Source organism: Pteropus alecto, unplaced genomic scaffold (genome assembly GCF_000325575.1).
Source record: "Pteropus alecto unplaced genomic scaffold, ASM32557v1 scaffold88, whole genome shotgun sequence".
Taxonomy (NCBI): domain Eukaryota; kingdom Metazoa; phylum Chordata; class Mammalia; order Chiroptera; family Pteropodidae; genus Pteropus; species Pteropus alecto.
Genome location: NW_006494611.1, coordinates 2,787,416 through 2,809,440, shown reverse-complemented (window position 1 = coordinate 2,809,440; position 22,025 = coordinate 2,787,416). Strand labels below are relative to the sequence as shown.

Genomic DNA, 22,025 nt, shown 5'->3' with positions numbered 1-22,025 from the left:
GGGGGTAGTATAGAAGGGAGGCATATTTCAAGAGGTCAAGGGAGTCAAATCTTCTCTTTTACCACCCACCTATCTAGGTCTCTTAAAACTGGGCAATTAGGAAGAAAATGGAATTAAGAGGTTAGTTTCTCAGGAAGGCTGAAAAAGAACAAATGTAAACTATGCTTAATCTCTGTTAATTAGAAAATACTTGCCCAAGGCTAGGGTTGAATCAAGAAGAATCTCTACCTGCAGAGAACTGGAGCCACGTGGGGCTGCTGGCCCTTGAAACAGTTTCCTTCTCAGAAACGGGGAAGACTTGGGGCTAACTCAATTCCAATTAGAGATTGGATGGCCTTGGAGGGGTCTAACAATTGAGACCAAGACAAGGGAAGAGCCTTGAGAGAGTTAATAGATAATTCTACTTAAAGGAGGCAGCACAGGACAAGAGAATAGCGGTCCCACCAGTTAGTTCCCCTCCCCAAGAAGCTCTCACATCAATATTTAGCCAGCAACTCCACTCTATAGAGTTTATTGGGTTTATAACTGGACAAAGTCACACGCGTACAAAATGAAGTTCACACTATCCCAAAGCAGAGTAGGGACTGGGGGCTGGGAATCTGTTACTGGCCGTCAGGGAGCTCTGAGGTGAGGGGCAGCCAACCCTCCCACTCAAAAGATGTGGCCACAGGGGAGGGAAGGAGAGGAAGCCCACCTGGTTTTGGTCACAGAACTCAGAGCCTGGCACTGGGCCAGGGCAGACATGGATAGAGAAGCAGAAGCCCCAGAAATCACACTGCCTAGGAAGCCCAGGGATGGCTCTACCAGCCCCACTTACGATGTGGTTGGTTCAGACCTAGACTCGGGCTGGTGCAAAGGGAAGGCAGCAAAGCAGGAGGGAGGAGACACTGATGTGTGGTGGCCAGGGGCACTTGGACCTGTAGAAGAGGGTAGGTGGGGAGGCGGGCTAACTGCCACTAGGCAGCTAGCAGCGGGTCTCATAAATGCCACTGCGGCCAATGTAGCGCACCCATTTGATGACATCATGGTCGCTGTAGTTCAGCTTCGGCTCAAACACCTTCAAGTAGCGCACCTTGAGGCCAGAGGGCGCAAATGGCACCTGGGCAAGGGACAGCTCCAGTTAGGAATGTAGCCTTCCTCTTGCAGCCACTCTCCTCTGGGAAGTTCTATAACCCTACCCTACTTCATCTCTCTCTACTACAGGTATTTGAATGATTGGGGTCCTGAAAGAAGCTGGGTAAAGGCGCGTAGTGAGGGATCCTCTAAGAGGTTACTAAAGAAGAAAGCATGTCCAAGAGTAACTAGCAATCATTTAGGTTTGAAGTCAGGTCACGCCTGTGATAACCTGAATCAATTCTTTTAATCTGCAAGAAGCAGCAACCAAAGACGTGCTTTAGAACATACTTTTCCTACTCAATGTTTCGGATTTAAAAAATTAGGTGCGGAAAATTGTGTGTCTAACATGCACAAAGCAAAGTCAGCCTATTTTCCTGTCTGTAAGTAAACCCTGTGTTTTATCTAGCATTCAAACAATCTACAATTTTCCAAAGAATTACTTTACTACAAGCCAAAAGAAGTCAAAGATTTTTGTTAGAGTGAATAGCAATTTCTAGTTGGAGGCCTAAAGGAAGAAGAGTGGGTCTATAAATTAGTCATTTCCCCTCTCTAGGCCTGTTCTCTTATCTGCAGGTGGTAAGGTGCAGAGGTCGATCTGAATGATCTCTAAGAGTTTTCCTAGCATACCCTGCTATGGCTCTAGGCCCCTCCTCTGCCATACCTCAAAGTTCATGGAAATGGGCGGTCGAGCCCACTTCTTCTTGTCGTTGGTGGGCAGAAGCTCAATCTCTGCGCTGATCTGTGATTCCTTCATGCCTGCCATGCGCTTGATCCTGGGAACACAGAAGCAATGGGCAGCAAGTGCCCCTGGTAGATTGCAGGAATTTCAAAGGGGTGGGGGAGAAAATTCAGGAGCTTGTGGGAGGTGCTAGAACAAGGAAATGTTGTGAGGACCTTAATAACCATTTGCTATGAAACCTTGGGTCTGCTTTCCTTTAGCACTGTGGGCTGCAGTTTCTGCTTAGATAACATGGGCATGCCATCCCTTACTCTCCGTCTACTTCGCAGACACATTACAAGGACAAATGGGAAAACATTAAAACATCTCAATAAATGCATACGTACAAACAAGTGTAAACATGTGCACACTCAAAGATATAAGGGGTGAGAGCATAAGCAGAGGCTCCCAGAGAAGCAGACAGGCACTCCCTACCCTCTCCACCCCCGCACCAACATACACACTTAAGAGAACAAAAGTTAAACTGAACAAAAGGCATCTTGAACCCTGCTGTGATCTCATGAAGGAAAGACTCACTTCCACACGATGGCGTTCTCACTCGCCTTGTACTTGGCTTTCCCCTTCATGCAGATCACCTGCACCCCACTTGTGTTCAGCGGGGTTGGGATCCTCACCTACAAGTGACACACCTGTCAGGGAGCTCTGTCAAGTCCTGACATCAGCTGCCTTTATTCTCAGAGACAAGTGCTTCTTCCTCCCCAAGTCCCTGTCCTTACTTCAATCTTCTGAGCCAGCAGTGACGGCTTGAAGTTGGACTTGATGACTACCTTGACCTCAAGTTTGGTGCGTCCCACTTCCCGCACTAGAGGGATCACCCGGAAAGGAAGGATGATGTCCTTGGTGGTGCGATACCTTTAGGGGTGGGGAGCAAGGTTAGCATAGCAGAACCTGTCCTCCTCTCTTCCCTACTGCCTGCCAGCAGCAGCCCCCCCATCTGTTCACACCCCAATGGCACCTCATGAGCTCAAACTCTCCATCTGGTGGGATGAAGCTGATGCTGCGTTCAGAGTCAAACTTGCTGAGTCGCACACACTGGTGGAAGGTGCAGTCATCAATGGCAATTGATTGCTTCCCGCTGCAAGAAGGGGCAGAAAATCTCCTCACTGGTACAGGAGAGTAGCAGGAAGGAGGTGAGCAGAGAGGCTACCCCTCCTCTCCCAAACGCTGACAGAACCTGGGCAAGGCTTCCACTACAGACTACGGAAAGTTGCCAGGAAGCATCTTTCTGACTCAGGGGTCCCTGCCCCAGAGTCAGAGATGAGTGGTAGCTTTGCAAGGCCATCATCTCTGAAAGCTCTGCTGCTTGGGACCCAGAGGTTTCAAGTACACTGGGCAGAGGTCATATATATAGAAGAACCTTGGTATTGGGGACCAAACAAAGGGGCTTATACTTTGAGTAGAATGAAGACAATCCCCTCATCTCTCTCAAGCACAGAAATCAAAAGCAACCAGGCAAGCTCACCCTTGGGAAGAGGGAGTTTGCAATGCTGCAGAAATGACGTCGAGAAGGAACCTGTGATTCACCAGGTTCCACTCAGCCCTCCACGGTCCACCCTCTCCTACCAGTACTTCTGCCTCCTGCCTCAGGTACCTCTTGCTTGTTTCATCAGCTGTGCCTTTGCCTTGCTTCTCAATGACAATCTTGTCATTCATTCCAAACTTGCACTCAGGCATGCCACTCAGGTAGCTCTTCATCACCACCCGGCCCGACACATGGGCGCTCAACACCTGCCCTGGTGATAGACACATAAATGCAACAGCTGAATGAGGACCAGGACCTTGCCCCAGTCCCCCTCCAGCTTATCACAAGAGGGCCCTCACCCTGTGGGGACATGAGGAGGTTCACACTCTCCAGCACATCCAGGAAAAGCTCATTCCGGCGATACTTAATGCCCTCCCGCCGCCAGCCAATCTGCCCGGTCACCTGGCTGGTGATCTGGGACTGCTCTTCTTTTGTCTACATGGAGATAAAAACAAACAGCAATGGCCTCACTCCTCTCCACCTTCAATCTTCCTGTCTATCCCCATTCTTCCCTCATCTCCCCTCTGTTCTAGTCCCCACCCTAGAACCCATCCTTCCCCACAAGCCCCATGGGACAGGGCCTGGAGAAAATGGAGCAAAGCTGCAAGGGTAGAAACTGAGGGAATAGCTTACCTGATGCTGGAGGCCACAAGGCCAATGTGGAGCCCACAGGAAGCAGTAGGGGAACACAGACGGGAAGAAGCAGGCAGAAAAGGAGGAGAAGAAGGCTATGAGGCCTGGATCCCATAGGGCCCAAGCTCTCTCCTCCTAAGGAACATGAGGCCTCCAGAGCAAGCCAAATTTCCCCTTCTCCCAGTGTGGAAGGAAACTCCTTGAGCTATATTCCCAGTAACAGGTGCTGAGTCGGCTGCTCCTGAGTTGGGAGAGGGTCACGCAGAGCAAAATAGGCCTGTGGTCATGGCAGAAGGCTCAGGCCAGCACTTCCTGTCAGAGGCAGGCTCATAAGTCAGCTAGGACAAGGCTCAGGGGCCAGCTTAGATGAAAGGAGGTTGGGTTCAACCCTGACTGTGGCTGTATAATTTGAATACCTGGCTCTTGATGCCCTGCTGGGTGATGAAAGTTTTCAGTGCACCTGTCTCTGAGTTCTGTGGATAGCCAAAGTCTAGGATCTCTGAAAAAGAAAAGGAACCATCGGCCCTTGGAAAAAGCTGAACGCTCCTTCATTCCCATCCTTCCCCTGGCCATGACTGGTCAGCACAGCTCTAGAAGACTGGGGGACCACTGGCAGCAAAGTCTTCTAGTTTTATAGTATTTACTCTGGGATTTGCACTTCATAAGAAAACAGTTAAAATGACAGGTTTTTTTCATATAGAGAAAATCAGCAGAAAAGTTATATGGCCAGTGGGTGAGAGGTCAAGCTCGGAGCTTTGGAAAACAGAGAGATGTTGGGAAGGTAGAAAAACTCTGCTCACTTAGGTCATACTCTACAGGGGAACAGAGATAACAATGCAGTGCACCTGAGGGGCCTATACTAGCTCACACTCCTCCAGGCTCAAAAGTAGCTGTTGCAATAGAAAGATGTAAGGACGGTCAGTGAACTAAGGCCCAAACCACAAAGGTAAGAGGATGAAATGTGCTTACTGCAGGTGTACCAACCATCAAATCCTAGTCAGGTTCTTAGCCCCTTGAAAGACCTTTTGGTCTTCCCTACCTCCATTCACTAGCCTATTTCTGTGTTCCATTTCAGAGCAGCCTTTAGATCTAGATTTGGACTGGCCTTTTCAGGGCTCAAAAGACCAGATAGTCAGGAAAGAAAGTTCAGAAGGCACTGGAGCCTCAAACATGCTCCCACCTCCAGGCCAGGCCCCGTCAGGTTCAACCCCACCGTAGGCCCATCACCCCACCAGCCTCACCATCCAGGAGCTCATATATGAGCACAAAATTGTTCTTGATGTTCTCCTCGCTGATCTTGCCAAAGTAGGCAGCCATTACGTCACACATCTTATAGAGAAATTCGAAGACCATGGCAGCATTGACATTCTGCTTGGTGACAGCTGCCAGCCAGATGTTGGACCGCTTAACATGGAAGAAACTGGTGCGAGCGATGTTGGTGACAGGGCTGCGCACCTGTTGCCGGGCGTGGATAACATTGACCCGAAAGGCATCCACTGCGTTCCTCCTGAGGGAAAAGGGTGCACAGAGGCTGCTCAGCACCCAGGCACACCTCACTCTATGGGGATCAAACACAGCTGCTAGCAGCACCCCCACTTCACTGCTAAAGTGTGACACATACTCTAAAGCCCAATGACAGGAGGACACATGTAACTTGATTAAAGTGAAGTCCATCAGCTTTAGGGAGGTATGTTCCTGACTCTCAGGCCTGGCCCCAGTTTCTCAGCTGCTACCTCTATAGCTTCTCAGTGAGCTCCAGGCCCACAAGAGAAAGAGACCCTGCTTCTTCTCTAGTCTTCCCACTAGTGATCCCACCAGCAGCAAAGTCCAACTCTCCCAGAAGTTAGACAAAGCCAACTTGACTTCACAGAAGGCTCTAATCTACTGAGAAAGAAGCACCAAGGGGCCATGGAGCTGGGTCACCCATTCTTGTTCAGGATACAATTCCAGGGCAAGCTCAGGGAATGAAAAAAGATGAAGAAAACTGATGGGGGGCAGGGCCCCCCACCCACCTGTGCCTGGGCGGCAGCTTGACAGGCCGCTTACCTATTCCTACAGCAGCCAATGAGATGGGATGAGAGAAATGACGCCAGCAAGAAGAGGAGAGTGACACCAACGAGAGAGAGGATTAGACACACAAAACACGGGTGGGCAGAACATACCATGAGGTAGAAACAGACAAGCGACAGGCAAGGGGTGGAGAGTATAGCAAGGCATGCAAGCTGGTGTATGCCCAGGTCCATCCAGAGCCAGAGGGGAGTGCAGACAGGTGTAGCCAGCCAGGCTCTGGCAAGCCAGGAATTGTCACAACTCTAGCTCATGCCCCACCACCAGCCAATCAACAAACAGCCACAAAGGCCACAGCAGCCCATTAGCCAGAGAGCCAGGAGCCAAGGAGCAGGGGCACTGTAGCAGGCCCATTGCCATGACCATCCATCCCAAGCAATTAGAGGAAGAAAAACGGCAGGACAAACCAGAGGAACCTAATCTCATTAAAGCTGCTGAGGCTAGGGCACATTCCCTCAGGAAAAAACAGTGGCATGCAGTGGGGGCAGAATGAAAAGTAAAGCTGTGCCTCTTTGTCAAGGTCTGAGGGACCCAGAACAAAGAGCGATTCTAGGTCTACTTTGATAGGCCAGAAAGGACAGCATGGCCTCTCTGCCCTTCTACCCTTCCCTGAGTGTCCCAGAGAATGCCTCAAGCTAGCTTACAATCTCTCCTCCAGGAATGGCCCAGAGGAACTGAAACAGCTGAGTCAGCAGCCTGCCTCCTTCCGAGAAAGACAGTGGGAGTGGGAGAAGATTAGGCAACCTGGAGAGGCTTTCAAGAGAATCCAGTGAAGGCTCTCGCTATGAGAAAGGCTTTTGAAAGCAAGACTTAGACAGATTAGTTATCTCCAGCCTGGCCACTAACTCCACCCACTAGAGCCAGATCTCCCTCCATCTCAAAGGAGGAATCGAGCTGCCCAGGCAAAAGCACTCATCTCCGGCAACCAGGTCTGTCATGAAGGAAAACAGGAGGCAGGAAAGGCAAGAGCTCCTAAGACTGTAGGGGCCATGCCATTCTTCGAGTCCCACCTAGTGGCCAGCAACTGGCTGCCAGGCCAATATTACCAGATCTCATGGGAACCAGTCTGTACTAGCTGAGCCTCCACAATGCAGCAGGGGATGGGGAATGGGGGTGTGGGTGGTCCAAGTCAAGCCTCTGATAGGAATGGACCTGGTGTTGCATGCTGGGGAGGAGGAACAGGAAGCTGGCCCAGTCAGGGGACTCACCCGATGTCATCTCGGTAGACCCGGGAGATGAGAACCTCCCCCTTGTGATTATAGATGAATAGGCCTCCAATCATGGCGGCAGCTCAGTCTCCACAGCCCATCGCTCTGAGAATAGACCTAGGACAGGCAGAGACAGAAGGGAAGGCCTCAGAACCCCTGCCAACATCTCCTGTGCAGCTGTGCAGGTCACAATCCGGGCTTTTTTTTCCAGATTCCACCCTCCAGCAAGTGACCCTGTAGCCCTCACAGGCATGCCCCACCCCTCAGCCAGGCTCCAGTTCCTGTTTATCCCACACTGGGCCCAGGATTCTAAGGCCATTTTGACCCTCCCTTTTCTGGGGCTGAGCCCAGAGAGCAGCCCCCTCCCCCTCTTCAGAGAGCCGAGCTAAGCAAAGATCCTTTTCGTCCCCTTCCTGTGCAGACTCTCACTCAGGCTCTGAACAGTGAGTCACTGCGAAGGCCTGCCTACGGCTGCAGGAATGGCAGTAGGAATAATACCAGTTTGTTCAGGCCTGGGGCCCTCAGGCACAGCCTTAGGAGCACCCAGTCTCAGGCTCCACTACCCTCCTGAGGAGGCAGCGCCTGATCCTCTGGCTCTCTAATTCACAGAAGTCTAAACATTCCAGGAAAGGGTGTGCAGGGTCGGGAGAGGTGAAAAGAAGGGAGGCCTTAGGCCCTGACATGAACCCAGGAGCATGGCTCCAACCTCTCCCAGGCAGTCAGTCAAATAAGCAGGAAAAAGAGCGGAGTAGAAAGGCCTCAGCCCTGGCATACTACACTTAAATCCCCCAAGCTGCTTATTAGTTATTTTTGACCACCCCCTTTCAAAAAAGGAGGCTCCCTCTCAGCTCTCAAGTGCAATAAAAATAAAAGGGCCGGGGAGGTGGGGTGCAGGAATGTAAAATTAAGAGCTCCTTCCAGCTGGAATTCTATGATTCCAGACCCACAATATAACTCACTTCTGGCCTGAGTAACTACAAGCAAGGGGCAGGATACCTGCATTATCCAAATTATTTGGGTCAAACTAACTTAGAATGCTTGCAAGAACAAAAGGGTTAATTTAGTTCTAGATTTCCTGGATTAGCGCCGGTATCAATTTCACAGGGAGGAGTTTAGCAGACTTTTCTCAAATGTAAAATAAAGCCTATTACTGTGGCCAGCAAGGTCTCCTAGACTCAGAGGTCTCCCAAGGTGGTGGACACATCCCATTCCTCAGTCCCAAAGAGGATGGGAGAGAAAAGGCAAAATGGAGGTAGAGCCTTACACAAAGAACCAAGTTTTAACAGGTATGAAGTGGTAGGGAGTTCCGGCACCAGAGAAGCAGAGGTGGGGACCAGGACAGGAAATGAAATAGGTATGGGAAAAGACTGGCAGCAACAGCCAGGCGGTATACTCAGGTGACTATATACGTGTATATATAGGTGTGTGTGTGTGTGTGTGTGTGTGTACACACACACATACACATACACACACACATATATGTGTGTATATATACATATGTGTATGTACACACATATGAATATATGTACATATATATACACATACATACATATACATATATATTTGTATGTATGTGTGTGTGTGTGCCACAGCAGCTACGAGGCTGGTGGGGCACCTGGAGGAAAGTTTCAGTACGGAAAAGGTCAGAGCTTTGAAGAGGAAAAACAGCAGCGGGTGGGGGAGCGAGGCTGACAGCAGTGTATAAGGGAATGCTGGGGAGACGGAGCCTGCTCTGGGGTTCAGGTGTAGGGGCATGAGGAGATGGTGGGCTTTTCGCCCTAGGGAGAAAGACATCGCGGAAAAAAATTATTCCACGGGCTGTGGGGGCTGTCACAGATCTGTAGAATAGTCCCAGGGTGTTACTCAACCGCGAGGAGGAGATGCCGCATGATAGGAGGCTTGTCACAGGCCAAGGAGACGGCACAAGGGGGTGTCACTGTCCTAGGAGATGGGGCAATTGTCTTTGCGCTGAAAGGAGGCGCGGAGGAGTAGGGGTGTTGTCACGATCCCAGGGAAGGGGTAGCCGCGCGGCGTCCCTGCTCTGGGAGAATTCCAGTAGATTTTCCTCTCACGGGAGGCGCCAGGAGGGTCAGGTGGCGGGGCGCCGCTTCCCGCGCGTCCTGCAACCGCGCCCCGGGTGCCCCCACCCCACCGTCAGCTCCCTCGGATCTGAAGGCTGAGGCAGCTTCTGGGTGTGGGCAGCTTTCCGAGTAGCACAGTGCAGAGAAAGGCAAAGCTGGGGCTCCCTCACCCCATAAGGCCAGATACCAAGCTCACCTGGTGTCCACTGCCCCCTGCTCCGCCGCCCGGCCACTCTCTGGATCCCAAGATGTCCGCTCGCCCCCTGCTCGCCTGCCCGCTGCCTTGGCTTTCACCGCAGTGCCTCGGCCCCGCCCTGGCCTCAGTTGCGCGTGCGCGTCTGCCTCCCGCGCGGACTACAAATCCCGTCAGGCCTTGGGTCTTCTCGCTTACAATTTTAAGCACTCTAGATTTAGTAAAACTACAACTACCGACTGCCTTCGAGAACTTTCGAAGAGGAGAGTAGGCGTTCCTTGGGGGAGGGGAACGGGAGTGGCCTTATCGAGCCCTACCCGAAATATAAACCCAGCGTAAACCGCTCCGCTCACTTAATTTTTTTTTTTCCCACAGCATTCTGGGAATTGTAGTCTCTGCAGTCACTCATTTCTAGTTCAGTGTTTCGGAGAGCCTCGGCAGATTAGTGCAATTTGTTGAAGCTCATCTGTTAAGCCTTGGATTGCTGTAGGCCTTTTCTGTTTCCAAGTCCTAGGACTGGCTGACCTCACTGTCCACACAACACGCGACTTGGCAATAGAAGTTTTATGCTGAACGTACTGCTTTCTAACACCACCTCTCATTCTCACAAAAATTTTTTTTCATCATTTATTTGTGCCAAACACGAGCCTTTTCCCAGGGATCAAGACTCAAGGAAGAGCTCTACAGCCATGCCCCCTGAACGTGCTGGATCTTGGATCTGTCTGATCTCAGAAGCTAAGCAGGGTTGGGCCTGGTTAGTACTTGGATGGGAGACCACCTACGATAGTACTTGGATGGGAGATCACAGGAATACCAGGTGCTATAGACGGTAAAAAAAAAATAAAAAATAAAAATAGAAAAAGACTCGGAAGGGGACAGTGAGGAGGCAAATACTTGGAAAAAAATAATTCTTTTTAAGAATATGTCTACGGCTGAAACATATTTCATTAACCAATGTCACTGTAAAAAAATTATTTTAAAAAAAGAGTATGTCCATGTTCTACCTCAGCTATTCCTATGTAACTGTCAGCTCCTCAAGGACAGAACCTGTGTGCCTTCTAGTGACAGGCAGATAAGTTGCTTAAAAAACTGCTGGCAAGGTTAATTTAATTGGACATGGGATTTGAAATCCCCTCTTTGATGAACAGTGTTAATCTTCACATCCAAACTGAGAAAACAGAGCTAACCTTGACCATGAAAGGCCTGCCTGGCTTTTGCAGGACCTGAGGAAAATCTGTTGGCTCTTCTCTTTATGTAGGGAGAGATACCCTAATGCCTTCCCTAGTTAGGGCTGACCCATCATGGGAGGAAGGAAAGGCAAGAAAGGGCAAACCTTGCAAGCCGTACTGTCCCTAGCGTCTTCTTGCCAGAAGCCAGGATGTGGCAGGATGAATATTTGACCTCCTTCATTCAAACCATGGTCATAGCTTGAAGCCATTAAGTGACTGAATACAGGCATTTCTGATCCCTGAATCAGCACTCAATGCTTCATTCCTACCTTTCCAAAAGCTTTATCTTCAACAAATGCCCTAAACCAGGGTTCCCCAATCCCCAGTCCATGGACCAGTACCAGTCCTGTTAGGAACCAGGCCACACAGCAGGAGGTGAGTGGCTGGCCAGCAAGCGACAACGCTTCATCTGTATTTGCAGCTACTACCCAGCTCTAGCATCACTGCCTCAGCTCCACCTCAAATCATCAGGCATTATGTTCTCATAGGAGCACCAGTCTCTGGTGCCAAAAAGGTTGGGGACTACTGCCTTAAACCCTTACCAATTTAGAGATAAAATAATAAAATAATAATAATAATAATAGCTACCATTTATTGAGCACCTATTCTACTGTGTGCCAGGCACTGTGCTAGGCACTTTCGTACAATATCTAATTTAAATCCTCACAACAACCCTGTGAGGTAGGTATTATTATTATGATTTTACATATGAGAGAATCAAGGCTCAGAGAGATTAAATAACTCTCCTATCACACAACCAAAAAGTAGTAGAGCTGAGATTCAATTCAGAACAACCTGACTCGAAATCCCATGCTCTTGTGAACTAGAGTAGAGGCAGAGGGGAGAAGAGGGCCAAATTCAAGAAAGATTGTTGGAGTGGAATGGATGTGATCTGCTGACTAGTAAGATATGGGAAGGAATTTAAGACCATAAATGTTTCTAGCTGGTGAGCCTATGTAGATTGTGATAAAGGTAACCAGGATTTGAATTCAGGAGGTGATGGGGAAATGAGTTGAGTCCATATAGACACATCCATGGAGATGTCTACTGGATGATAAAAATACAGATCTAAAGATTGGAGGGAAGTTGGGGCTAGAGATATATATCTGAGAATCGCCACCATATCAGTGGCAGTTGAGGACATCAGGATGGATGACACCATCTGGGAAGTAGGAGAGAGAAGTAAACTGAAGATAGAACAATGGGAGCACCAACACTGAAGACGTGAGCAATAGTGGAGGAATTCTCAAGAGAGTGGGACAAAGAAGAGTCAGAGAAGAAAGAGAAGTACAGGAGGCAGCCCTGTAGTGATGGCTAGAAGAAGCCATGGTCTGGGTTGGGAGCAAATCCAGAGTTTCCATTAGGCAGGCAAGGCTGAGTCAGACTTCCAACACAGTCCTCATTCACCAAAAACCCTAGGAAGCATTTGTTAAATGAATGAATGCCAAAATGCCCATACCCTGGCTTACCCCAAAGGCTGGAGCTTAGTACTTTCTCTCACTCCTAACACCCCAGTTCTGAAAATATGGGAGCCTAGGTGAGCCAGGAGGATTTATAGAAGAGGCTTAAAGAGAAAGTCATGATTTGTTTAAACTGGAAAATAAGATACAAAGTAAAACCTGGCACTCTGTCTGGAAGTCCCAGAAGTCCCCCTACCCAACCATGCTCTGGGGTATCATGGTGATTATGAAAACAGGAAAGGGTGTGTGTGGCAGGGGGCACAGTGAAAACAGCCTGTCAGTTGTCTGGGGAGTCATCTGCTAAGCCCGGCCTGAGACCCAGCTTACGGTCTTTATCAAGGTAGGAAGATAGGGACATGTAGGGGAGGCTCGAGGGCTATGAGGAAGGGGAGGAAAGGGAGGGGTTAAGTCAGGGGACCAGCCCCACAACCTGGGAGAGAATTGGGAGAGAGGGTCCAGCCCTCTGGGCAGGGACCGGCCCTGAGGCTTAAGTGGACTTGCATAGGCACGTGTGTGTGTGTGTGTGTGTGTGTGTGTGTGTACACGTGTGTGTGAGAGAGAAAGAGCATGCACACACTCTCTGGAAAAGTGAAGTCTCTCATACAAGGGCAAGAGGCTGGGGGCCCTCCCCAGAAGCCTAGTGACTGAACATGTTAAAGTGTGGGTATGGGGGTTGAACATCCTTGGGAAGCCCTGAGGGGCTGCTGAAGCAGGGTTCCTGGTCTCCTCGGAGGCTGGGCCTCCCCTTGCTGAGGGCTCACAGAAAGTCAAACAGCCCGAAATTCTTGGCTGCTCCAGGCCCAGGAAAAATTGGGGGAGGAAAAAAGAAAGAAAGAAATGTTTCAGGCCCAGAGGTGAGATGAGCCTGCTGATTAGTAGGGTTAGGGGTCTGAAGGAACCAGCACACAATTGCAGGCAAGGCAGGGTGGTGGTAGGGTAGAGCAGAGATGCTCCATGGAAGCTACTAGCAGATCAGGCAACTGCAGGCCCTTCTGGGCTTCTGGTAAGGGCCTACCACAGGCATGAATAGCACGGACAGTTACTGGAGGTGACCACAGCTCCAGGGTACAGGCAGCAGGCAGCAGGCAAGGGACAGTTAGGAAGAGGCACAAATGAAGTATTTTTTTGGTGTTAGTATTGTGGGGAAAAGTTGAGAATGGCACACATGCTTGAGGGGATGAGATTAACAGAGGAATGGCAAAACTGAACGAATGGTGAAAGGGAACTGAAGGGGGAAAAGGTGGGGATAAGGGACTGAGCAGGCACTTAGGGGCACCGCTAGGGTGACTCCTGAAGTGTATGCAGAGAAGGGAGTAAGGAGCAGGACTTTCCATGAAGGATCCTGGGAAGTCCTGTGTAGCAGTTAGGGGCAGAGGGACAAGCTGGAGCAGCCTGCAGGTTAGTGGATCGGTGGGTGCACCCCGCCCTTGCTGAGCCCAGCGAGCAGTTAGCGCGCCTGGATTTAGTTCTGTTTATTTCCCTTTCAGGTACCAGACAAAGTAAAAAAGATGGACGGATGTAGAGAGGGACACAGCCAGCCAGGGTAGGGGCAGGGTGGACGTGGGGGGAGGGGCCCTGCTCACATCACATCCACAAAGAACTCACTGGGGTTTCCCATGGCCATGCGGAAGGACTGTCTGCTGGCGGTCAGTTCAGGGGGCACCGAGGCCAGGTCACGGCCAGGAGGGGCTCCTGGGGGTCCCATGGCCACAGGCGGTGGGGGCATCATCAGCATGGGGGGGCCGTAGAGAGGGGGCACGCCAGGGGGGCCGTAGCTCGGGTGCGTGTGGTGGCTGCGCAGGCTGCTGGCCAGCGAGTGGTGGCTACGGTGGCTATGCTCGCTGGCGGTAGGCCCTGAGCGCTCGCTGGGCGCCCGCTCCCGCGGCCCCCGAAGGCTGCTGCGGGTTGTGTGGTCCGACTCGCTGCCACTGCCTCCAGACTTCGAGTCCCCAGCCTTTGGGTCCTTCTCTTTCCGCCGGTCACTGCCACTACGGTTGGAGCCACTGCTCCGGCTACCTGGAGAAGACAGGCAGGGACCGGTTTGGGGATGCTCAGAGCTTGCAGAGGAAGCCTAGGGCTAGCCTGTGACTCCCACTCCACGGCTCCCTTTGCCTTACCTTCACTGTGCTGACTGCTGGCGCTGCCTCCGCCGTAGCTGTACCCCAGCTCAGGAAAGCCTGGATGCGGGTTGTAGGGGTGCGGGGGTGGTGGGTACTGGTAAGGGAAAGCCATGGGCCAAGGGGCGGCCCCCGGGTGCGGCAAAGGGGCCAGTGTGTCCTGGTCAGAGGCACCACTGGAGCCGTCATGATCATGGAGAGACAGGTTGGCCATGTCTGTGGAGGTGAGAGGGCAGGATGAGCTGGTATGGTACTCTCCCATGCCCCTGTCACATCCCTTTGTCAGAAGAGAGAGGTCCCCAGCCTAGGTCGAGTGGGTGCCTTTGAGATGATACCAACGGCTGTGGTAGTTTCTTCCCAAAATTGGAGGAGGCATAGGCCTGAGATGTCTCATTCCTTCAGACTCCCTCCCTCCAGCCCTTCCCCTCACCCTCCTCAAGGAGGCTCTGAGTCACTACTTCAGAGCCTCAGCACTAAATCCTGACACTCAACTCCCAGTCACATGGAGACCCCCTACCAAGCCTTTGGCAGTTTCTCCTCCTTTCTCAGTGGGCTGGAAAGGGCAAAGCTCATTTGACAATTTTCTCCTCTGTTCACTTAGAAGATAAAAGGTAGGAGAAGGTGGGAGGCTGAAATACCAGACCGATACCAGGTACAGCGATTCATTAGGCACAATACAAAGCACTTCATTTCATGCAAATGTTACCACAATCCTATGAAGATGTTAGTCACGTTTTTTTCCAGATGAGGAAAGTGCAGTCCAGAGAGGTTAAATGACCATTCTGAGGTCAACACAAATTGTAGCCAGACCAGAAGCTAAAAGTTGCTTACTTTCTTACCTTTCCAGATTAGGGTGTTATTAAGGAGTAGGGAGCCTTCTGGGAAAATTCAAGTGAAAATTTGCCTTCCCCCTTCACCTAGCACTAAAAATAATACCCGCTAAAAGCTAGAGTGAACATAGCCTTTCAGAGCCTCCCCATATAGAAGGCCCTTGGCCCAGATCAATTTTCTAGTGCTCTTGGGGAGGGTGGGAGCCGGGTGGGAAGGGCCCAGAAAGAGAACAACTTAGGTGCCCCCTTTGTGCTCTCCACCCCATTTCCAGCCAGGCCTGGTTCTTTGCAGCACTCCTCTTACTGTATTAACATTACTTCTTTCATGACTTTTTCTCCCCAGTAAATTATGCACTCCTTTAGGGAAAGGCTGCCCCCACCAATGTTGGAACTACCTGGGAGTGTAAGGGGCCACCAGGACTAATGACCTGCCTGAGACACCCTTGCTTATACCCTCCCTCGCTGTACCAGGTCCCAGAGCTCTGAGAGAGCTGTAATTGCTAGGAGCCAGCTGCCAGATACAGACTGAGCCCTTTGTTCCAAGCCCTTAAGTAGGCCAGCCCAACCTTCCAGGGGAGGTCAGGAGAGGAAGCTCTGAGGGGGCTGAAACAGCCTGTGAAGTCTGCCAGCCAAAAATGAACCTGTCAAGGCCAGCAGCTAGCATGGAGGGTGGTGGTAGCGGAAAGCTAGGGCCTGCCTTGGCTCATGCTCAAAGAGCTGGTGACTATTTCAGCCTCTAGGCTGTTGTCTCTGGGGGTGGAGGGGTGGTGATTGTGTGCTCTTGGAGTTACCCAGGTCCCCAGCTCTTTCCTTTGAGCCTGCCACATTCTCAGCTAAGGCGACCTCGGTCAGTAAGAAGGAAAAGGCCTGTCAGCATCTCCCTGAGCTGGGCTTCTTGTGGCCTTGGTCCATCGGTAGAAGATCCAGGAGGCCCCAAGGATAGAATAAGGTCTCTTGGGCAAAAGCCACAGCTATTCGGAAAAGCTTTGTGTCCCTGGAAATTTGGGGCTGGGGCTGACTTCTGCCCCAGGATAACAACCATATCTGATTGAATCAAAGAAGCCACTGAGTGTAAGATACACCTCAATTTCAGAGATATTGAAATGTGAAAAAATTTTTTATCTTAGAATCAATTAAATATATGAATAATGGACTTTTTTAGGACAGTGCTAAAGTGTTATATATACATTATATTATCCTCAAAACAGCTCTATGAGATAGGTTCTACTATTACCTTCACCTTATAGATCAAGAAACTGAGGCACTGAAAGGCTGTGTCACTTACTCATGTTTATACAGTAAGGGTGGAGCTAGGATTTGAATTCACAACTGTCTAACTCCAAAACTCTATGCAAAACCCTGTCACTACTCCATGGGACCATGCTGGAGCTGTTGAGGGCCAGGGACCCTTCTTCCACCAGGAAAACAGCCTTTCTAGTCCCTAGAACCTAATCGGAAGCATTTTAAGAGTTAGTTTTTGGACTCCAGCCAACACCACTGGGTTGAGAGAAGGCTCCTTCAGGCAAATAGCTGCTGAAAGTGGGCTTCAGCTCCTAAGCCCTGAGCAATGCTGTCCTGTTTTGAGGACTCCCCTTCCCAAGGGTTGTCCTCAAGCTCAGAGGAAGGGGGATCCATGCAGATCCCTTTTGCTTAATAACCATCATTGGCTTTGCACTTGCTCAAGATCAAGTCCAAACTCCTCTGTACAGCTTGCAGAGTCCTCTACAACCTGGCCCTGACATCCTCTCCAGCTCCATCCTGAGGCGCAGACCACCTGTAGGGGTCTGAGGAAACTGTGGACTTGGGGCCTCAGGCCAGCCCCAGGTCTTGCCCTGGTGGAAACTGCTTGTTGCTAGGAGGCTGAGCAGGGGCCAAGGAACTCTGTCTGGCCTTGCTGAGACAATGTTTTTGCAGACCACATATCTGGGACAGCCCCAGATGGTGGGAAGGGCTCTGGAGCCAGAAAGACCTGGATCCATGGCCTAGCCCCTCTGCTTCCAGCTGTGAGACCTGGAGTGGACTGTTTAACTGCTGTATGTCTCCAATGCCTTATCTGAAAACAGGGATAGTAATCCATTGCCCCGAGGGTGAAGAGAAAGTTGTGAGAACTTATAGAAAGTGCATGATGCTTTAGAAACAATCAGCACGGTGCCAGGTACAGAGCAGGCACTTAGAAAGTACCAGCCCCTTGGGGAGGATACAAGGCAGGTGAAGAAGCTGGACTGAGCTCTACTTCTACCACAGAACTCTCAGGCCTTGAACTGAGCCGCAGCTCCACTGTCTCCTCCTCTGGACTCCCTAGTCTGCTGCCACATTCCTAATCACCTCCCCACTCCCCGCCAGAAGACAGGGCAAGGAGGTGGAGAGGCACGTACTGCCGCAAAGGTCGCCGAAGATATAGTAGCACTGCTCGGAGAAAGTGATCTTGTTGACAGTGTGGCGAATGAAGCCAGCTTTCAGCAGGTTGCTGGCGTACTTGCGGGCCTCTCGCCGGTCAGTGAAGCCTTCCACGTTGTGGTACAGCCAGTCCACCACATCCGAGCCTGGGGGCAAGGCCGCCACTTGATTGGGAGGCTCACTTAGGCTCATCTGGCCTCACAGAAGCCATGAGATGAGGGCTGGCTCCAGCTCAAAGGAGTGGCCCAAAGGAGTTCTTGGGTACCCTGGCCTGCCCAACCCCCTCACTCCCCACTCTGTCCTTCATTCCACCATGGGGCCCTCTCACCGATGAAAGCGTTGGGGATGGTGATCTTGAGCCACATGCGGTCTCGGACCTCCAACCCCGATTCAGGGGAGGCCATGGCTTTCACAATGGCAGCCATGTCACTGTGGATGGACAGGTGGAAGTCATCTAGCCCTGGAGGTGGGAGGCAGAATGGTGAGGCAGAAAAGGGCTGTTGAGTTAGGCAGAGAGGAATTTGCATTCCAGCTCTACCATCTAATAAATATGGACCAATGTTGGACAAATTACTGACTTCTTGGACACTCAGTTTCCCCTTCTGTAAAAATAGGAACTTTAATATCTATTTTATAAGGATGTTTGAAGAGAATTAAATAATGTAAATGAAGGTGCTTATTAGCACAGTGCATAATGTGTGTTGTGGTAATAAAAATGGCAGTCAATATTGGTATGCTTACTTTATGTCACGCACTGTGATTGATGATTCACTTATATCCTCTCATTAAACGCCCAAGAACCTGGTAAAGTGCATATTATTAGTCCAGTTTTACAAGAGGAAACTGAGGCTCACCGGGTGCTCAATACTGGTTCAGAAGCAAATACTGTTTAGTATGGGGCAGGTGTCCACTGAAGGAAGCTGCAGTGTGAGGTAGCCGAAATGAGCTGAGTCCCCTCTCCAGCCCCTTCTGACTTTCAAGCAAGAGTCTCCATATGGGCCTTCATCAGTCCCTCCCACCTGGCCCTGTCTGCTGGGCCTAGGGGACAGGTTGGACACTCACGCTCTGTGTCAGGGATGGAGCTGGTGATAGAGGAGCTGGTGGAGGTGATGGTGCTCAGGGAGGGGCTCATGCCGTAGGCAGGGAAGGTGCCAGTCATGGCTGCAGTGTGGGAGACCCAGGCCGCAGGATCAATGGGCCTGATGGGCTCGCCTGCAGGGAGAATGACGAGTCAGGGGCTGCACGCACTGCTCAGTGCCAGGCCCTACAGGGTAGGTGTGAGGGTTCGGGGCAACACCAAAGGCAGGAGAGACAGGGCTCACGTATGCCAGGCACCAGCGTTAGGACTGAGTCCCCCATCCACTTACTCCTGGGCAGTGTGAAGCAACCACGTGGGCTTGGGTCCCAGCACTTGGCTACAGTCAGGGTGATGGGCCTGAAAGCAAGGGTGTCCCTAGTGAGGGCAGGATGTGTGGAGGCCAGACCAAACCCCTTGCCTGAGAGCCAGAAATGTCTGCCTCCTCTTCTGTAATGCCCATCCCATACATACCCTGGTTTGTGCACAATCTCCCGCAGTACCCGGACCGCGTCATCATTACTCATGTTCTCAAAGTTGATCTCGTTTACCTGGGAAAGAGGACCAAGAGTGGAATAAGCAACTGTGTTGGGGAGGTGGGTAAGGCAGCTTGGTGGGTCAGAGGGTCTCCCCCCGCCGCCCCAACCAAGAAGAGGCGTCTGAACAGAGTACGGAGGATAGGAAGAATGAGAGGGTACAGAGGGTATATCTCCCCACTCCCTATCCACACCCAGCCAGGGTGGTGAGCAATGGTACCTGTAACAGCATATCTCCTGGCTCAATGCGTCCATCAGCAGCCACAGCCCCACCCTTCATGATAGAGCCAATGTAGATGCCTCCGTCACCACGCTCATTGCTTTGGCCCACAATGGAGATGCCCAAGAAGTTATACTTTTCTATAGGGAGTAATAAGACCTTGAGAGGGGAGCGAGGTTCCTACCTAAATTCTAAACCCCTTATTAAAAAGGGTGGGAAGGGACGAGAACTAACATTTTTTGAACTGGAATCAGGCAGTGTTTCCAACCTGCTCAAACATGCTTTCAATTAATCCTTGATGGCTATAAGGCAGAGACTCTCAGTCCCACTTTACAGAGTAGGCAACTAAGGTTCAGAGAATTTAAGTGACTTTTCTAAACCATTAAGTGGCAAAATCAGTATTCAAACTTAGACTTAAATTCCAAAGTTTAGGCTTTCTTCACTATACCTAGCTATCTACTAAAGAAAGTACCTATGGCAAAAATCAGAGAGCAAGAATGCAATGGCTGAAAAATGGGAACAGGAAAGGAATCAGAAGTTACTTCCCCCAGAAAGCTTTCTCTGATGGCTTTCCCTGCTTCCATAGCTCTCTGTGCTTCTCTTTGTCATAGCCCTGATCATGAGATACTGAAATGATCAGTTTATGTACAAGTTTATATTTATGAAAGAGAGCTCCTTGAGGGCAGGGGACGTATCTTGTGCTTCTTTGAATTCCTTGAGTCTGCCCAGTGTCAGGATACGTTAGGCACAAGGTGTTTCATCTGACTCACCCATGTTGAGAGTGACCGTGATGATGTTGAGTGACATGGTGGAGTCCGTGATGCTGCTGAAGGACGAGGACTGTAATAGACAGAGACTCTGAGCAGCAGGCAGGGGTGGCAGGAACTCACTGCTTCCACCTAGCTCCTCCTCAAGGTGAGCCCTTAGCACCATCTCCCCTCCAAAGTTTTTAACACTGACTCAAGGGAGGAAATCTAAGCAAGCACAAGCCCTGGCCCTGCCCCACCCATCCTTAGCATCCCAGACCCCATACCCTTAGCATCCCAGACCCCATACCCGCTCAATCCGGGAAACTTTCTGCTTCCGCCGCCGCCGCTTGTGTCTTCTCATCAGGCGTGAGGCGCTGCTCTGCTCTGGAGCTGCTTTTTGTCGTTCCCCACCAGGCTGGCCTAGCCCTGCCCCATAAGAGGCACTGCAGGCCCCAGGTCCCCAGCACAAGGCTCACATCCCTCCCAGGGGCCCAACATCCTCAGGGTTCAGGGCTCCTCAGGGGTCACTTGACCCACAGCACTTATGAAACCAAAGCCCCACCTGCTGGTGGAGTCATCTTCATCTGAATCAAAGAAGCTGGTGGTCTCCAATTCACTGCTCATGAGGGTGGATGAGCTGTCATAACCCCCTGGTTCTCGCCGCCGTTCCCCCTTTGCAGTTCCATTTAGCCGGGCTGCTGCAGGGGATGGAGACAGCTGGGTTCACAGTGCACGATGCAAGAGGAAAGGGAGGACAGAGGGGCAAGTCAGGGTCTGCATTGGGCCCAGGCACATCCAAAGCTCAGGAAGTAGGGCAAGGAGGTGGGCAGCTAAGTGGAAGCTGTGGAGAGGGCATGGGGGTAGGGAAGACATCTGTTCAGGGAAGACGCACTGTGCTCTGGGCCGTCCCTCCGGCGTGGCCGCTCTCGCTGGGCAGACACCAATGAGTCTGTCTCTGTATCATTGTCCAGGTTCTCCTGGCTGCCCCCACCAGCATGAGGGCTGCATGAAAGATAGGACTTGATGAGGGAGGGGGCAAGGTGGGGGCTCCCTCCCCTAGCCCTAGGCTAAGGTGACAGGGCCCTCCCCCACAGGCCCTCCCCACCCTCAGGTCACACTCACTGGAAGGATGGGGGCCGGGAGTCCCCAATGCCTCCCGTGCGCTCCATGGGTGGTGGCAGCTCCGATGGGTTATCAGCACAGAAGGGAGCTGGCTCTGGGTGTGAGCCCTCAGCTGACACCAGCTGATGGGGAGAAAATGGGTAGGGAGTATGGCACAGGGGCACCAAGGAGAAATAGGATAGTTAGGTTCCAGCAGGGCATGAAGACTTGGGGAGAGTAAAGAAGGGGACATGAAGGGAGAAGACAGGACTATGCAAGGGTAGCTGAGATGAGAAGTGGAACCACTGCCAGATTGATAGGGTAGCAGGGAGGCATGGGTTGGTGAAGTGGGATGGGGGCAGAGAACAAGGGTCAGTGGTCCAAGGCAGAGGTCGACAGCTGACCGAAGGGAACCAGAGGCAAAGTGCCTCAAAGGGCATAGGAGACGATTTTGTCTCTAATGTGTGTTTCTGTGTCTGCCTTTCCTCCTTCCCACCATTTCCCTACTTTTCACCAAAGCTATAGAATTTGGTGTAGAAACTGTTCAGTTAGGAAGATTCAGATATTGAAGCATAACAACACCAGTGACAACCTCAGTGAGACAGGGCCTTCCCTCTGTCCAGCCTACTACAAGAACTCGGGTGGGGAGGGGACTAAGGAGGGTTCCTTACCCAGGACACTACCCGGCCATTGAAGCAGGGCAGCTTGGCATTGTCATCCGAGATCTCTTCCTTCACCACTCTGCAGGGAAA

The 22,025-nt window shown here is 51.2% G+C and overlaps 2 protein-coding genes across 4 annotated transcripts in view; both read right to left on the bottom strand.

Moving 5' to 3' along the window:
- Positions 1 to 482: 482 nt before the first annotated feature.
- AP2M1 (adaptor related protein complex 2 subunit mu 1) lies at positions 483 to 9,718 on the bottom strand. 2 transcript variants are annotated; one of them, XM_006925772.3, is made up of 12 exons: positions 9,563 to 9,718; positions 7,286 to 7,402; positions 5,252 to 5,517; positions 4,427 to 4,509; positions 4,011 to 4,016; positions 3,677 to 3,812; positions 3,447 to 3,588; positions 2,811 to 2,930; positions 2,572 to 2,707; positions 2,372 to 2,469; positions 1,778 to 1,889; positions 483 to 1,099 (listed from the first exon to the last, which is right to left on the bottom strand). In XM_006925772.3, the coding sequence occupies exons 2-12, from the start codon at positions 7,357 to 7,359 to the stop codon at positions 965 to 967; spliced, it is 1,308 nt and encodes a 435-aa protein (XP_006925834.1). In that variant the 5' UTR covers positions 7,360 to 7,402; positions 9,563 to 9,718; the 3' UTR covers positions 483 to 964. The 2 variants fall into 2 exon arrangements, with proteins under 2 accessions (XP_006925834.1, XP_006925835.1); XM_006925773.3 differs by lacking the exon at positions 4,011 to 4,016.
- A 3,985-nt stretch (positions 9,719 to 13,703) lies between these two features.
- DVL3 (dishevelled segment polarity protein 3) overlaps positions 13,704 to 22,025 on the bottom strand; it is a 13,538-nt gene continuing 5,216 nt past the window's right edge. The window contains exons 2-15 of one of the 2 annotated variants that reach the window (XM_006925771.2): positions 21,945 to 22,014; positions 21,295 to 21,416; positions 21,065 to 21,174; positions 20,724 to 20,870; positions 20,480 to 20,562; positions 20,194 to 20,263; positions 19,424 to 19,563; positions 19,142 to 19,218; positions 18,960 to 19,027; positions 18,655 to 18,804; positions 17,921 to 18,052; positions 17,571 to 17,738; positions 14,366 to 14,581; positions 13,704 to 14,264 (exon numbers count right to left, since the gene is read on the bottom strand). In XM_006925771.2, coding sequence (XP_006925833.1) covers positions 13,828 to 14,264; positions 14,366 to 14,581; positions 17,571 to 17,738; positions 17,921 to 18,052; positions 18,655 to 18,804; positions 18,960 to 19,027; positions 19,142 to 19,218; positions 19,424 to 19,563; positions 20,194 to 20,263; positions 20,480 to 20,562; positions 20,724 to 20,870; positions 21,065 to 21,174; positions 21,295 to 21,416; positions 21,945 to 22,014 — 1,990 coding nt within the window. In that variant the 3' untranslated portion in view covers positions 13,704 to 13,827. The remainder of the gene's footprint in view (positions 14,265 to 14,365; positions 14,582 to 17,570; positions 17,739 to 17,920; positions 18,053 to 18,654; positions 18,805 to 18,959; positions 19,028 to 19,141; positions 19,219 to 19,423; positions 19,564 to 20,193; positions 20,264 to 20,479; positions 20,563 to 20,723; positions 20,871 to 21,064; positions 21,175 to 21,294; positions 21,417 to 21,944; positions 22,015 to 22,025) is intronic. The other variant, XM_025042313.1, reaches the window with a different exon arrangement.